We start from the raw sequence: 17,662 nt of genomic DNA on the forward strand, positions 1-17,662 counted from the left end.
TCTGCTGTGTGGTTGTGGTGTTAGTGCTTATTATTACCGTCTATTTTACCTGAATGGCCTCAACAACATAGCGCTGACGACATGGTTGTCTCCTATTCGACAAAGTGAGAGACTAAAAAGTCACAAACTTCTAAATATCATATCCAAAATGCTGTAGTCTGCATTCTGTTGTCTATTCTTCTTAGCCTTTGTATCAAAGCTGACGACTCACAGATAATTCCGTGTAGAGGAATAATAATAATAATAAAAGACCTATGAGCACTAGCACCCAGAGCATATTTTTATAGAAAAAGCTAAATGAGCTTCATTCCTGTGTCCAATGAGATTTAAACTTAGGTTGCGAGGTAGCCACCAACTCAAGATAACCATCTAACTCTCTGGCCATTCTTCCATCTAGAGAAATACTCTTTGGGTTGAGAGGTAGCCACCAACTCAAGCTAACCATCTAACCGCCACCAACTCAAGCTAACCGTTTAACCCTCTGGCCATTCTCCCGTGTAGAGGAATACTCTTGTGTAAGACGACAACACCTGCTGTTACATTTCCATACATAAATACCATATATAACATTTCCATACATCATTTCCATACATAAATACCATATATCACCTGGCGTGAACTGTTATAAATGTAGAAAGAAAATGATCAGGAATTGTCATGCTGAGAAACAAGCGTAGTTAATGTGCCTAGCACTCTAGCAGGGTGGTTGTATTTCTAACACATCACTGGCAAACGCTATTTCTGAAACTGGCGACTATATGTCAAAATTCAAGTTTCGCAACTTGAGTCTTCCGTGGCGGAAGTAAGTCTACGTATTATATTCTTGATTCCAATGAAAAAAAGATATTGCCCAGTTGTCCATCTTACGCGTGGGGGTTTCTCGTAGGATCTAATACATACCGGAATGATTGGACAATCATTTCAAACAAGTATGCTAATCTGTAGGGCAGTTTTTGGAACATTGCTTATGCTCTAACCGTACTAACTAAAATGGAACTGATTGCGTAATATAATACAGTATATGCTATTATGTATGATTGTGCACCGAATCAATAAATGTTCCAGGCATGGAACCACTTGTGTTTGATGTAACTGAGAACTTGAAAAGAACAAATACTGCATTCACATAATAGAATTCTAAGCTAGTATTCAGGGGGAACTTTACCATTCTCTAAATTTCTACAGGGATTTTGCAAATCAAACTCTCTACCAACTAAGATGCTTCACTCCATTAGGAGCGTATGGCCAGAAATACTAAAGCTTCGTATTCCCATTGTCAAAGCGAGCTATCATGCCAAACTGTGATGTGACAAGTCATAATTGCCTCAAAGTTCGAATATACTCCGTATATTTTAATCATTGTGCGCTCCATAAGGGCGGTGTGAGTGTGTAACCAACCATTGAGCAGGTAATATCTCTAATCACGTATTGTTTTTCCCTGCAAAGCATACAAACATCAATAAAATGTAGATACGCGGTACGATCATTGTGCCTGTTCATTTTTTTTAAAACTAGTGCTTTGAAGTAGTAGCTAAATGACCATTGTAAAGCTTATAATGGCCCAAGAAAGCGTAGCTAAAAGAAAGAGAAGTTGCGAATTAAGCGAGATGCTTGGTTGGTGCTATGGATTATTGTTCTATGCTAGCTAGAGGCAGGGTAAGGCTGCTGCTTGCTGATCAGGGTTCTGCATATCTAATCTGGATAATGTCTGCTTCTTTCCTGTCACAAATAATTAGTGCCTCCTGGTTAGCCAACTTGTACTGATTATGAGCATGAGGGCCCGAATACACCTGGCACAATTAAGGGCGTGTGAGAGAACGCTCACGTGAATGTTTCCCTGCATCCTCTGATAAGTGAAATCTATCTAATCCTAATCACCTGCCTTGTCTCTAGCTAGGACATCTTTCTTGTTGTTTGATGCCTCCCAATGGAAATGTTCCTTTGACTTTTCGCAATCTCCAATGCAAAATTTTGATCTAAAAATGGTAAAAGGATACTCCCTTCATTCCGCTAAACAAGGCCTGTGGAATTTCTGGCACTAAGACAAAGGTAGTAGCACCGGGTTAAATACAATAATATCATTCTTGCATGCTCAATCCATATAATTTTTATGCGTGTTATGTCAAAATTATAAGATGTTGGCTTCACCTATAATTCCGAACATTATATATCTGGATGGAGGGAATATATCCAATAACGAGTTTGCATCTAGTACCTTGTTGTGTAGAGCAGTCACATCAGTGTAAATGGTAGGATTTCACATCATAGGTATTGCCATATTGATATTAGGGTTTTGGCCTGACTATTTAGCATGGCTAGTATGGACTTGCTGAGACAATTGTGGAAGTTCTTGGATCGGAGGAGATGGGAGATGGGTGATGATGATGATATTTGGGAACGGCATTGAGAGATATATCTTCTAATGTGTACGTAGCTAGGTCCACCGGTGTGCCCTGTCTCGGACGTGATGCTCCGAGCCGAGATCTGAGTACCAAGCTTTCCATAATTGTGGTATATATGTGCTAGTGGTTCTTGATGATCATGATCTTTTGGCACATTTCTTCCACTTAGAACATCTCGTTGATGTTAATTAATATTTCATTTTGTAATTAGACTCATTTAGGTTTATTCATAGTTAAATCGATGTACGTGGATTTAATGAATGTGCACATTCGTTTTCTTAGAAAACATCTCTAGAAGCTAAAAATCACACCAAATATAAAAGTTTTTATGTGGTTCCTAAGTAAAAAAGAAGTCCTTCTTACACGGGGTAATTTAGCTAAAAGGAATTCGAACGGGGTACGAAATGTTGTTTCTGTGACCCGGAGGAGACAATGAATCATCTTTTTTTTTATCTCTTTTCCTTTTGCTAAATTAGTTCGGCGTATTTTTTATGCCACTTTTGATATTCCACCGCCAACTAATATTACCAACCTGTTTAGAAATTGGTTGAATGGTATCGACACAAAAACTAAGGCTAAAATTCAGCTTTAGTTTGGTTGATAACTGTTGTAATAATATTGTATTTAACAGAAAAGATTCTACAATTTTTTTTGAGGTTATTCATATGGCTTTACACTAGATTCAGCTATGGTGTTTCCTAATCCCGAAGGATCAGCAGGAAATTATGGTTACTGGGTACAACCGGCTGCTGATGATTGCACATGATATCTTCTACCATGCTACCTGGTGGCATAGTAATAGTAGATTACAAGATGTCTAGCACTAGAAGATCCAATTTTCTTTTTTGATGGTTCATTTTTGTATGATCCTTTCTGATTCATGATTTGTAAACTTGGAATTTTTCTTGATACTTCTAATAGAAAACTGTGTGCATATAGGCTGATGATGCAGAGGCCGAGCATCCCCATTTTGATTTTTTTTTTGATAAAACGTGTAAAGTGCACTCTTCGAACATCATCACAACCGCGCACTGAGTTCGAGCAATGCTTTCAGTTTTATTTTATTTTTTAAAAGAAGAGTATCCTCGTTCTGCACCCATTACATGACCATTTTTCATTTCAGTTTTATGTAGTAACATGGATTTGGTGAAGTCCAAGTGACTCGTCCTTTTATCCCCACCGGCTAACTGTTTTCCCCCCCACGGAATCGAGCGCAGAATCCTTGTGCTTTTGGGTGCTCAAATTGTTCTCCATGCCCAATACAAAAGAACCGCAGACTAGATTGCACACTTCTGACTATATGCTGGCGTTGATCCGCCAACGATGTGGTTGTTCGATGTCAACTTGGAGACTTTCTTCAGTTGTGACCCTTCCTTTATAGCATGACGCATGGGTACTAGGTGTCAGAAAAGAAGAAGAGAGTGACCCATAGGCATAGATTGTCAAATGCTGAGCACGTAAGCAGGGTGGCGTGTTCACTTCAAGCTCGTCACTGCGACATTAAGGGCATGCCCAATGCACTGCCCTAGAGGTGCTGCCTCACACCTTTAGCTAGATTCGGATGGTTCAAAGTAGGTTCGGATGAGGAGGCAGACTCCTCTTCAGGAAGTGGGATCTTAAGCCTTAAAAGCATGCTTTTTGGAGAGAGAAAGAAATACATAGTGTCATATTTGTGGGGTCCCTTCTCTCTTTTTTCTAACTAAAATTATAGCTTCCATTGGAGAGATAAAATTCACATGTTGCTTCTGAGAACTTTTTTACATGGAGCAACTAGTTGTGTATGCCACCATTGCTCATGCCCTAAGAAGTCTGTGTTGTCCTACGAAACAAAATAATGCCACGCGAATGAGTCCCGACCATGTGAATTAGGCACATGTTAGGCACATGGCCGTCCGGAAGCCATTTCTTACATTTTTTTTGCAACGAAAGGCAAAAACTTTACCTTACCGTATTAATTAAGAAAAAATGTCCAGTTTATTAGTGAAGATCAGGCAAAAATCGTCACAAACACCCTCCTAACCGTCATGAAAACAGCCACCCCGAAGGCACACCTAGCCAACCTGGCTACTGAAAAAAGCCGCAAACATACCACCGAAACGTGGTTTGTCGTTGAGGTTGCCCACCGGTGTCATCGTCATCACTCCTCCATGAGCCAACGACTTCGATTTCATCGAGGAACGACCAACAAAGAGGTTATCACCGCTGCGGCCTCATGAAGCACATGTTGACATATGCCAAACAATTGACCCTTAACACAAAAGAATGGTAGCACCGATTTTGGTGATGAACTCCGGAGAGGAGATGTGCAAGATCCGCGCCGATGAAGATCTTCACGCATAGACTTCTCTTCACCGTTCATCGTTGCCACACGCCACCGAGGTGGCAGCTCCGACTTCATAGCACGGGAAGTCCAAGAGGAAGACGAGTCAAATACGCTGGAACAAGAGCCAACGAACAAGATCTTGCCGCAACCACACCATCGCTCATCACCATTGTTGTTGTCACAATAGCGAGCACGCGGAGCCCTGCACCCACCACCGAATCCATCTGCTGGTCCCTCCGGCCGATGCACATCTCCAAGGATAATTACCCTAGTGGGGAACGACTTAGGAGTACCGCCATTATCCGCTAAATGGATCTAGGGTTCCCCCCAGAGGAAGCAGAAGGAAGTGAGGAAGCTTCACCTGATGATGCCTTCAGGAAAGAGACAGTGCCCAAAGCACCTCCATCGTCGGCTCTGGCCACAAGCCTAAGAAAAGTTTTCACCCGGATCCGCTCCGGAAGACCTCCATGGCTCCATCCTGCGCATTGGACCAACCACTATGCACAACTTGACCACCAGGAGAACTCCCTGCTCTGCTCCATCCTCGTGCAGACTTTGCGCGCATGGGCACCATTGCCGCCAGTAGCGTCATCGCGCCACACCACATCCCTCCAGTGCCTGATCCCCGCAGGAGCAGCCACCATCGCCTCAACGCCGCTGCACCACATGCCCGCGACAACCCACCTCCATCCGCTCTCATCTTCCGCTCGCATGATAAACATTTCCGTTACACATACTCATACACAGACACTTGCCAAAGCAGGTGGGCCGCTTAACATGCGCTAGCCTACACATGTGTAGGAATGTGAGTATCAATATTTGAAATCTTGTAGGCGCAGTTTTTTTTATCAAATTATTTTTTATTAACATCAAAAGGGTTAGCTCGGCTTTACATAACAAAGTTGCACACAACACAAAAACATACCATAGAAGTTTGTCATAAGCTCTTAACATGCGACGTTAAGAAGAAAACATACTATCGATGTTTATACTTCTAGTACCAGACAACTTATTAATCCGTCTAATTTTTCATTACATTCAGCCCCTCTTGCTCACAAGGTACACAACAGGAGATTCGCTCAATCTTAAAAGTTTGACTTTTCACTAATTTTATATGCCCACTCATTAATTGGAAAAAAGGGAGTACAAGAACCAAGAAGCCGGTCACACAAATCTTTATACATTCAAATGGGTGGGAGGTCGTCATTATCCTCCAGTCCACTGGTGCTGCCATGGATCGATGCACCATGGGAAGGAGGATCCCACAATGTTAGTGCCAACCTTAGCTACTCACTCCGCTGCTCATCCCACAATAGATCTGGCCGAAGAGGAGGTAGGATGCGCTCGCCGCCGACAGACCTCTTCCTTTGTTCTCGCCTCCCGGGCCACCTTCTCCCAAGATCGACCAAATTTGGCCCGAGAGGAGAGGAGGACGAGGAGAAGCCACCGTGCCCTGATACAACGGATGCGCTCTCGCCTGACGGCTAAGAGAAAGAGAGAGAGAGAGAGAGACGTCGGGCCACATCCAGATGAGGAGAGAGTGACGTGGAGAATTTTCTGAGAGTTACGAAGTAGTAGTATATAATGCCTTGGAACCATCGACAACGGGAAATTACGTGTCCGTGTTTGTGTTGAAGACCACTAGCCCACCTTGAAGAGAAAACGAGCAAGATCACCATTTCGAGTGGCGGTACCGAGGAGAGTCCATGGGAGAATGGTGGCGCTACAGATATGTAGGGGAGCTACCTCTGCGTCGATCGAGTTGCAATCCTATTTTTTCAGCTTCCATAGGTGTTTTTCAATTTGTAAAAACGTTTTTTTCCACTATGAAACACATGTTTAGCTTGTAAATATTTGTCTCCTCTTCTTAATAAACAAACGGTGTTCTGCTAGGTTTTCCCAAAAATAAAACAATAGCAACTGATCCTTAGTTGACACTGGCTAGCTAGCTTTCATGATTATGATTTCATAGTTTTCTTGACATGTAATTAGGTTATGATTTCAGTTCGCCTGTCCACGTCATGAAAGAACGGATCGACATCTGTGGTTCCTGTTCTAGACTGCTAGTGTTTTCACTCAATGATCGAATAAGTTAGGTTATGATTTTGGGTCGCCTCTCTGCTTCAGAGAGCAAGGAAGTGTCATAAGAGATACACTCCCGTGGATCCGACTGTCCAAACCTGTTTCTAAACCACCGGAATGGGAATGCGATTTTTCTGTGCAATTCATCTGTTAAGAGGTCCTTATCCACTTTCTTTAGCTTATTTTGTTTACATGCACAGGGCGTCTGTAATCGTTGATTTGGACTGTTGGAATGTTTGCATCACATGTAGGGCCCATGCAAGCACACACGCAACTTAGTTTAAAGCTAACCACGACAAAAATAAGTGTGCAAATACATTTTTTTGCATAGGTGCAAAAGTATGGGGGTTGGGATAGGATTTGGGACTCAGAGTCTCACGGCAACAACCCATGCATATCATCCAGCCCATCACCCAAGCTTTGCCAATGCATGCATGCAACCACCGATGTCTTTCTTGAGACAAAGATAAAGCTTGGGAACAATCCCAATCATAGCATCTGTTGTGTGGTCTATTTCAGGTAGTAGCAGTTGACCGCACAGGATGCTTTGCCTTTATCTATTCGCTTGCTAACCTACCGCATAAAAAACAGACCGAAAACTGGAAAGCTAAAGAGGGTTAATTAATCAGGCAATCACCAGATGATATAATCAAAGGGTTGGTCGATGTCGACCGATGTTATGCATGCATGGGTATGAACAAGATAGGCTCCTTTGTTTCTTTTGCCATGCAATATACCCATGCATGCATGAAAAGCACGGCCAAACATCTATACGTTGGACCGTCATGACGTGTTGAAAACTTGTTGTTAAAGTTTCGTTAAACCCTTGTGTGAAACATACCTAACAGTTAATGGCAAGCATTTGCACACATGTTCCATTAACAAATGGGGTTCGTCTGCAGCATGATGCTACCTGTCGGTTTAATCAATTAAATTTATGTCAAATCCTTATATGTGAAACATATACCTAGCAATGTTAAGCGTTGATATATATATACACACATGTTCCATTAAAAATGGGGTTCATCTACAACCTAAATAAACTGAAAATCTCGGTAGCTAGGGACCGGTTGAGGTTTTTCTGGTTGCTACCGGCCGGTTTGATCAATTAAATTGTATGCCACCAATTAGATTTTTTTGACATGGTCTACACTCTAGAAACCCCTACTGTATTGTGATCAACGGCAATGCATTAGAGGCAAACTATATTCAAACACTCAGACGGTTCTACACTAAATAATTTGTGACGCGTGATAGCGCGAGTGTCAATATCTATCGAAGAGCATGACGATGCATGGTTCTAATAAAGCTAACTGCAAACAAGGCATAAACAAGCACTAAACAAAGCACAAATCAGCTGGTACGGTGGAGCATATATTCGCACCCGAAAACACGTACTGGCTTTATTAGCCAGGCTTCTTCTTCCTCCTCATCTTTTCCCTTTTCTTCTCTGGCGGTCTGGCCTACACGGCCACGGCTTGCCGGCCACCACAACCATCTTCCACACTTGTCGTGTACCTATCCACGTCGTTGATGTATAGGCCTACCCAATCATTCGATGCGACCTGATCTTCCAGCTATATATGCTGACCTCCAACCAACGTATACATCAACGACGTCGGCCTCTTAACTCCTAAACCCTCTCAACCTCAACTCCCAAGCAAACTTCTTCACGAACAGTCTCACGCCGGTACGCCGATCATGGGCGAAGTCGCCGCGGAGCTGCTGTACAACATGGCGCCGCTGGCTCTGTCCGGCGCCGGCGGATTGGAGGTCGGAAGCTGTACGCCGCTGCTCGCGGAGCTCAGGGTGCGTGTCTTCTTCCTCCCTGGGTTGGATTCTGGTCATGCTTTGCGTTTTCGAGTGATGTGGTTTGATTGATACATGTACGCGCGTGCAGCAACTATGGGGGGAGATAGGAAAGAGCCGGGAGGAGAGGGAGCGGATGGTGCACGAGCTGGAGGCGGAGTGCATGCGGGTGTACCGCCGCAAGGTCGACGAGGCCACCGGCGAGAGGGCACTGCTGCACCAGTCACTCGCCGCCAGCGAGGCCGAGATCGCCGCGCTCACCGCTGCCCTCGGTGCCGAAAACACCACGCAGTTCAAGGTAAGCACGCCTGCTGCAGCGATTCAATTCTCTTCTAATACTTTTTTTTACAGTTTTACTGTTTCATAGCCACTGCCTCCAAAATAGCTATTTCTATGCCGAGGATTAGTGTAAATACAATAAGATAAAAAGATCTCCTGGCAAAAGGAAAAGATATAAAAGATCAAGATTTAATATGATGCTCCCTCTGTTTCATATTAGTTGTTGTCGATTTGAGTGTATCCAGATACATTTTACATGTAGATATATCGGAATCTGTGATAACTAATATAAAATTGAGTGAGTACACCATCACATAACATTAACCGTAGAGTAAAATAATTTGGCGTGTTATTTTTTCATTTTACACATATTTATTATTTATTCCACCATTTACCTTGTCTAACAATTTTCCTCGACCCGATAGCTTCACACACCATGGCTCGTATGGTAGCTTACTCGGATGTCACCTCACAAATATTACTCCATCCGCTCCGAAAAGGATATCGCACATTTGACACTACACAAATAATTATAGAAACTCTCTAAAATCCTAATAGAATATAAGCCACATTCATTTGGCTGAAAATTTACTGAGGCTTGTTTCAATATATTTTATATTTATAATCTGAATTTAAAGTAAAAATATTTTACAGTTTGGTAATTAAACTTAAATTTTAACATAAGTAATTTAAGAATTAAATAAAAGCAGAATTCATAACACAACTTTAGGATTTATAGACGAGCCAGTATGGGAATAAAATAAATTTAAATTTAATGCACATGTAATATTATATTTGATGTAGCCTACAAAAATCTAGTTGATCTTGATTTTTATTATATTGATTATGCTCATATTTTTTGTGTGGGATTATTATGCTCATATAAATACGGGTGTGCAGTTGACTTAGATTTTCTTAAGTCTCAGTCAACTCAGAAAAATGCAACTATAGTTTAAAGAAAAGTGCAACTGCACATTTCTGTCAGAAAAGTGCAATTGCACTTTTTTAACAGAAAAGTGCAACTCAAAGCACATTTTTGTAAGTGACTTAGACATAAGAAAATCTCAGTTGACTGAGACATAGCAAAACCGTATAAATACAGCATAACCAACTACTTTAGGCATTAGGCAAACAAATTGGGTCATTATTTAATTTGGTCACTGAAAGAATCAAATTCTTCATCGGTTGGTGAAATTTAGCTTACCATTCCGGTATGTGTATCTTCAGGTGAACAAATGGACCGTGTCGCTGAATGAGCGCATGTTGTCTGCGACGGCTCTGCTGGAAGAACTGAGGACGATGAGAGCAGAACGGAGCAAGCAGTTCGCGGACATTCGATCAGAGATCGAGAAGATCACGGCGGAAATTGCAGGCAGGAGCCACGGCTACGACTCCTCCCCCAGGGCCGGCGACGGCCATGACCTCACGGTCAGGAGGCTTAACGAGCACAAAGCGCGCTTGTCGAATCTTCAGAAAGAGAAGGTACGGTGACTGTAATTCATCATATCCTGTAAAGGCAAAAACATTGTTCTGAAACTTCAGAATCTCACTACAGTTTTCCAGTTGGTGTTAACTGGTAGGTTGAATGTCTTTTCCTGCATGGCACTTAACAAAACTTTATGAAGATGCAGAGGAGTATAATAAGCTCTTCTTCAGAATATTTAATCTCGTTTTGTGATAGAAGGGACCTGTGAGCAACTCGAAGGGCAGACGGCCGACAGACCTGTCAACAACTAGCTAGTACAACATAAAGCTTGGGTCGTTGCTGTTAAGTTGGCTAATCAGTCAGACTCATAATTTCATATACGCCCTCCTAACTCCTAACCATTATTCAAGCGATATTTAAATCTTGAAAAAAATACAAGGATTGTGACTCTTGCATGTAGATTCACCACTGTCTTTATCAATTATTGTCAACATCTCAACTTAACTGACGCGTACGCTGATGCTGCCTTTTGTAGTCGGATCGTCTGCACAAGGTCCTGGAGCACGTGACGGAGGTGCACTCCCTGTGCGACGTGCTGGGCGAGGACTTCATCGCCATCGTGAACGAGGTACACCCGGGGCTGCACGAGGCCGACCCCGGCAAGCCCACCAGCATCAGCGACACCACGCTCACCAGCCTCTCCCAGGTCGTCGCCATGCTCACCTCCGAGAAGACCAAGCGAACAGCCATGGTACACGTCTGCCACCACGAATCAATCAGCCTTCCCCTCTGCTGCATTCTTACCAGGCGCTGACAAAGTGACATTGATGCGCAGCTGCGTGAAGCCGTGCTGCCGCTGGTGGAGCTGTGGGACTTGATGGACTCGCCGGAGGAGGAGCGGCGGGGCTTCAGGAAGGCGGCGGCCGTCCTGAGGCCCGCAAAGGACGAGGCGCTGTCGTCCGGCGTGCTGTCCATGGCGACCATAAAGAAGACCGGGGAGGAGGTGGAGAGGATGACGAGGCTCAAGGCCGGCCGGATGAAGGAGCTCGTGCTCAAGCGGAGGCTGGAGCTGGAGAACATCTGCCGGAGCATGCACGTCGAGCCCGACGCCAGCACCGTGCCGGAGAAATCCATCGCCCTGATCGACTCTGGTACGTTCGGGTTCAGACTTTCAGAGTGCAGAGTGCAGAGTGCAGACAGAGATTCTAGCTCCGTTACTGATTTCTTTTCAGATGGAAGATTAACTTTAGTTAACCAGACTATTGGTAAATCTAATGTTGATTGCAACTTGTATATCAGGCCTTGTGAACCCCTCTGAGCTCATGGCCAGCATCGACGACCAGATAGCCAAGGCCAAGGAAGAGCATCAGTCCAGGAAAGACATCATGGAGAAGATAAACAAGTGGCTGCTGGCCTGTGATGAAGAGAAATGGCTCGAGGAGCACAACTTGGTATGCCCAAATGTAACAAATTAAACTTGTATAATTGAATGCATTGGACACTGATTTCTTGGAGCTGAAAATAAAGGGATCTCATCTGTTGGTTTTAGGATGAGAACAGATTCAACACTGGCAGGACTGCACGTCAGAACCTGAAACGCGCTGAGAAAGCGAGGGTCATCATCATGAAGATTCCAGGTATGCACATTTGATTTTCATCAAAATGTAGTACAACTTCATTGCCATCCTTACACGAGCTCCATATCTATCTATTCCAAAAAATGTCTGCAAAAAATAACCCATTGTTCATTGATCTGCAGCAATTGTTGATAACCTGATCAGTCGAACATTGGCATGGGAGAGCGAAAGAAAGAAGCCTTTTCTGTACGACGGGGTAAGCTAAGTTTCAGTTCTATTCTAGTAGCGTTCTGCTGCACCAGCTTCTGCAGTAACATATTTTTAGAAATTTAGATCGAAGTGCGCAGAACATTTCATAGCAGTATATGAATTGTTTGCATTTCTTACCATGTACAGGCTCGCCTAGTGGCCGTGTTAGAAGAGCACAAGCAAGCCAGGCTAATGCAGGAAGAGGAGAGGAGGCGACTCAGGGTAAATCATCAAACATGCTTCTTCTTATTGCATTCAGTTGGCACTTGCAAGAACAAACCAACTGACAACACTAGCTGGAATTCTGAACTGACCCAAACTAATGTACGTCTTGCAGGAGCAGAAGAAGCTGCGCACTCTGTTCAGCGAGAAGGAGGCGATGCCACGCCTGAAGAGACCCGGCGGCAGCTTCAGCAGGACGCCGGAGCCGAGCACCATGAACCGCAAGAGGGTCGAGGCCGGCAGGCTCACGTGCTCCGCTCCGTCGATGCGCAGCAGCGGCACAAGCAGCAGCGGGTCGAGTTGCGGCGGCGGAGGTCGTTCCTCGGCCGAGCTCATCAGGCCGCGGTCGTCGGCGGCGGGGGCCGGGCACTGCGGCGAGTTCCTGCAGGGCGCGAGGCGGCTCTCGTCCGCGGCGTCGTTCAACTACGTTGCCGTATCCAAGGGAGGCGGCATGTCTTCTTCGTTCGCGGCGGCGTCCTGATTCTGGCCAGGTCGATCGTCCTGATTCTGCGTGTTCTTCATCTTGTTCTTTGACAGAGAAATCGTGTAGGATTGTTGTACATTGCAGTGAATTTGGTTGATTTCATAGTGATGATGTTTTTTGTTACGGGGGTCTTGTTAATGCGGCCGATGTTCCTTCATCACCGAGTGTCCGTATGTAAATATTTCCACGGTTGAAATTGGCGAGAAATTGTGCAACTTTGCTAGCATTGATTCTGAACTCTGAACTCTGTTTGTGGAAGAAAACGTATAGTTTAGAACGACTGCCGTATCACCTCCTCTGGCAACCCAGGAGAGCCCAACGTCAATACTACGAATCCTGTACTGGCAGATACAGGTAGGGGCGTAAGGCCGAGTCAAGTTCGAGCAACTTACATTTAGATTCAGCTCAGTTTGTCTTAAAATTCAGGCGAGCTCTGATTGAGTCGAGGGAAAGTTTTAGCCATAAAGACGGCTCTAGTCACAGCTTGTAACAATCTCAAGCCGATCTCGAGTTAAAAATTACAAGAATATTTTCCATATTTGAACAAAAAAATTAGCTAGTAAGATACACAACGACATCAAAATAAAACATTAAATATTATTCCAATCAAAATCAAGATAATAAAAATGTTTACAGTCACACTTTGGCCAGAAGACCTATAGTACCTATTTAGAGGGACAGTGCACATACCAATGTCTAAAATTACCTTTCAGATTTTATTGTACATAGAAGAAAAGAAAATATACCGTTCACAACATTCAAGGTAACAAATTATTATTCTATTTATTTTTAAGGTATTGCAAAATTATTAGACATAATTATATTATTTTAAGCTAACGAGCTGAAATCGAGTGAGCAGTGGTGGCTCAACATCAGCTCGTTCTTAGATCGAGCTATGTAAGACACTCATATTTGGCTCATTTCATTTTGGGGTTGATCTCAAATCGAGCTTAAAGACGAGTCGATCTCGAGCCACTATGGGAGTTTGGAGCTTTTCTTGCAGCCCTAGATACATGTAGGGAAGCCAAGATGTGGTTTTGAATATCTGGCATTGGGATGTTGTAAGCTTGTTGGGTTGTGTGTGTGAGCCAATGGCCTGGGTCGGGAAGTGGCCAGTGTGCTCGACATGTGCATGAGAGACGTATCGAAAAAGGATAGAATTGAATCTAAATCCCAATCCCCTTCGTCCTCCCTATCTCCTGCCCCTCCTTGTCTAAACACTCTGCTTGTATTCTCAAGTTGGATGTCGCCGGCTCGCCGGGACATCACAAGTTGGTATCAGAGCCTTGATCTCGGTCTGGCGCGCTTCATAATCTTTTAATCGTGCTAGTAAATCCCGAGAAAGGTTGTTGGTTGCCTTCGGGTGCGGCCTGGTGTAAATCCAAAATTGAGTTGGCTAATTTGGAGCAGAAGCAGCGACGGAACCGTGGAAGGCTAGTGCTCAATCTTGGTAGTTGATCTCTATCATGGAGGAATTTGAAGGCCGAGTGACGCGGGAGCTTGAGGTGTTGAAGTCTGAGAGCGAAAAGTTGGAGGGCCTCGCGGTCATCATGGCTCGTTTGGATGCACTCGACAACAAGTTTGGTTAGAAAGTGCAGTGCATCGATTCCGTTCAAGCGAATTCAACCTCACCATGACCTCGTTGGGCGAGGTGTGCCAGGAGCAAGTTGTTGTGGCGCGGGAAACCAAGCAAGTCGTAGTGACACCAAATGCGGATGGGGACAACATCATCCAACCCAGACCACCGCCGTAATTCCCGCAACCAGTGATGTCACCGCTCGTTTCTCCGAGGTAGCTTTGGTGGGATTTGAGTGTGAAAGATTTGAGCACCTTTGGTGTTCTTGCTTTGCATCCTTACATATTGTTGAGCTCTCCATTTCGATTAGTTGGAGTGAGATACCGTGAGATTGTTACTCTTGGAGGGTTGACCTCCTAGTTGGCTTGGTGGTTGGTGCTCCGATGACCTCTTCATGGAAGATTATGAAGAGGCATGGGATTCTCCTTCGTGGAGCTTGTAAAATGGTTGTGGAGCTTGCCATCTCCGCGGTGGAGGAAAAGCTAGCCATAGGGAAAGTCCTTTGTCCTTTGTGGTATTGGCTTGGAGAAGAATGTGAGCCTTCGTGGGTTCGGGAGACCTTCGTGTTAGCCCACATCTCTCCAACGCGAAGTAAGGGAATACGAGAATACATATTCGTTTCCACGTGCCTCAGTTATCTCTATACCCGAGTGTACTTTTCTTGTGATAACCATCGTACTTGAAGTACTTATACCTTTGCTTATCACTTGTGTTACATATATCTTGTGCCTATCTTGCTTAGCTCTAGTTATTGTTGTTGCATTTAGTTGAGCCTAGCTTATTTTGGTTTTGTGCGTGTAAAGATAAACGTCAATTTAATTCCACATTCTTACAAGTGTAATCAGTAATTGTTTTTAAAACGCCTATTCACCCCTCCCCTCGTCTAGACGACATCTCGCACTTTCAACATTAGTAGTACAAGAGTGGGATTTGCTCCTCCCGAAAAGGAGAGATGTGTTCTGGGCCCTCCCGGTATTGTGATGTCAAAGCAATATGTTTTTGTAGAGAAAATGTGATAATGATCACAAGACATCATCAATATATAATAAACGAGAAACGATGATTTGATACCAGATCATGGTTAACCGGGATTGTGATAAAACAATTGATTCACGGGAATATCTAAGAGTCTCACATCGGGTTATCAACTTATCGTGAAACAAATGAATCAATGTGGAAGGTTTGTTATTCGTGTATGCAAATGAGCCATCATAGACGTCCAGGTCATGGTGTTGGTTATTGATCCGAAGGTGCTCGGTGTGATGACTTGCATTACTGAACCTTCAAGGGTCACACGCTTAAGCTTGTACAATCTGTTGTGATAGTTTTACTTATGATATGTAGTTGGGAGAAACAGTTCGGAATAATTCTGGAAAATTCTGGAAGTGTTTCAGATATTTTTATGAACGAGAGAATCTATCATAAAGATTTTGAGGTTTTCGAAAGTGTTTTGGGGTAGAATTGGAAGGGTTCCATAGTTACTATATATATGGAACATTTATTGAAATCATTCCGACGAAATTTCGTATAGAGGAAACCTAGTTCTAGTGAAGTCCGGAGTGTTCGGAGGAGTCCAGAACATAAGGGGAATGCTCCAGAAGGAGAGAGGAGGGAGGATGTTTGGTTAGGCCCTCAATGGGCCGGCCAGGGTTGACCGAAGTGGGCAGCTGGCCAAGCCCCAAGGGTCCCAGCACCTCGTTCCTCGCTCCACTTCTAGAAGGGGGTCGTAAGGTTTGGGGGCATATGCACCAGCCAAACCCTAAGGGGGCGACTGCTGCTAGGGGAGCCCCCTCTTCAAGTCAGCCTCCCCCTGCCCCCCCATATAAATAGGTGCCCTCAACTCTAGGAGACACAACAAGTTCTCTCCTCCGTAGTTCGCTGGCCCCGAGGTTGGCCATCTCTCTCTTCTCACATGTTGTTAGGCTGCACCACTCTTGCCTCTAGAGCTGAGTCCTGGACGACGAAGCCCTCACGGATTATCTATCTGTATGTGTGGACACCGGCGGAGGAATCGTTCATTCGATTCTTGGAACAAAGTGAAGTTATCCTCGCGGTTGGGAGGAATTAGCCTAACCTCAGGAATCACCAGGATCATCTCCGTCATTGAGATCTTCCACACTACTTGGTGAGTCATGCCAATCGAATCCTATTATAGCATCTGCATAGAATAAATTTTGGGTGTTCATGTGGGACAAAAAGTTTTTATTCGACATGCATGTTCTGTGTCAATATCTCTCTCACGTAGAGAGGGGAAATCCCATCTTTACTGACAATGCCTCATATAGTAAACCCATAGTTAACCTGTATAACTACCAAGTTAATTATGGTGCAGTATTTGATAGCCCCTAAGTAAGTCAAAATATAATCTTATCCATGAATTGACTCTAAGGCATATTTCTTCGACGTAACCACTTACAACAAGCTCTTCTTCAACGTCGTGGACTTATCCTCAGTTCTTCTCAAATATTTAAGGATACTATTTACCAATGTCTAGTAACTCTTAGTGCGATCGTCCTGGTATCTGCTCGTAACACTTAGAGCATATGAAACATCTGGGCGATTATATAAAATTGCATGCATGATCAAGCCGATAGCCAACGAATATGGTAATTTACTCATGTGATTTGGCTGATATATAATGATGGATGGACACTGAGTCTTGCCATGCCATGGGCACGAACCTTCTATTTTCAACACTTTGTCAATATAAGTGCTTTGGATTAATCCTATTATATTTTTTTATCAATCTATACTAGTGATTATTAGGCAACTGGAAGAAATAATTTTGGAAAACATGAGAATTACATAGTTTAAACGATGATAAAATGAATGTAAATGCACTCATCATGCTACCCTCTTAGCAGACATAGATCTTGTGTATGATCAACATAACATGGTAGGTTAGATTACACTTGATCACAAAGTGATCTGCTAACTTCCATATACAAAAAAATCTCTAAGAGAACAATTTAATATCAATTATCTATTTAAATATGAGTAAATGTATGAGCCACACATTATCACGATGACTTATCTTGACAGAGTTGATCTAGCAAAATGTAGGTTAGCATGTCATGGCATGTTGAATCCTACATGATTTGGAATGCAAGGTTGCATGATGTTTGGTTGCGTTTCATGAAAAAAAAGTGTTATTCTAAAGGATAGTGTGTATTTCATAGAAGTCATATAAACAAAGAAATAATTCATGAGATTGTACCAAAGATTTTCTTATA

General features: G+C 43.5%; 1 protein-coding gene across 1 annotated transcript; it reads left to right on the top strand.

The window, feature by feature from the left end:
• Positions 1-8,401: 8,401 nt before the first annotated feature.
• LOC127293134 (65-kDa microtubule-associated protein 6) lies at positions 8,402-13,091 on the top strand. Its single transcript, XM_051322689.2, has 10 exons — positions 8,402-8,616; positions 8,708-8,914; positions 10,123-10,377; positions 10,857-11,072; positions 11,157-11,472; positions 11,621-11,772; positions 11,871-11,958; positions 12,081-12,154; positions 12,295-12,369; positions 12,485-13,091. Exons 1-10 carry the CDS (start codon positions 8,509-8,511, stop codon positions 12,848-12,850), a joined length of 1,857 nt encoding a protein of 618 aa, XP_051178649.1. The 5' UTR covers positions 8,402-8,508; the 3' UTR covers positions 12,851-13,091.
• The last annotated feature ends 4,571 nt before the right edge of the window (positions 13,092-17,662 follow it).

The sequence above is a fragment of the Lolium perenne genome, chromosome 4 (assembly GCF_019359855.2).
Source record: "Lolium perenne isolate Kyuss_39 chromosome 4, Kyuss_2.0, whole genome shotgun sequence".
Taxonomy (NCBI): Eukaryota; Viridiplantae; Streptophyta; class Magnoliopsida; order Poales; family Poaceae; genus Lolium; species Lolium perenne.

Excerpts from the sequence above, each read along its gene's own strand:
- LOC127293134 (XM_051322689.2), top strand. The coding sequence starts at position 8,509 with ATGGGCGAAGTCGCCGCGGAGCTGCTGTACAACATGGCGCCGCTGGCT. Across the intron at positions 11,073-11,156 it reads AGACCAAGCGAACAGCCATG|CTGCGTGAAGCCGTGCTGCC; the intron begins GTACACGTCTGC and ends ATTGATGCGCAG. Across the intron at positions 12,370-12,484 it reads AGGAGAGGAGGCGACTCAGG|GAGCAGAAGAAGCTGCGCAC; the intron begins GTAAATCATCAA and ends TACGTCTTGCAG.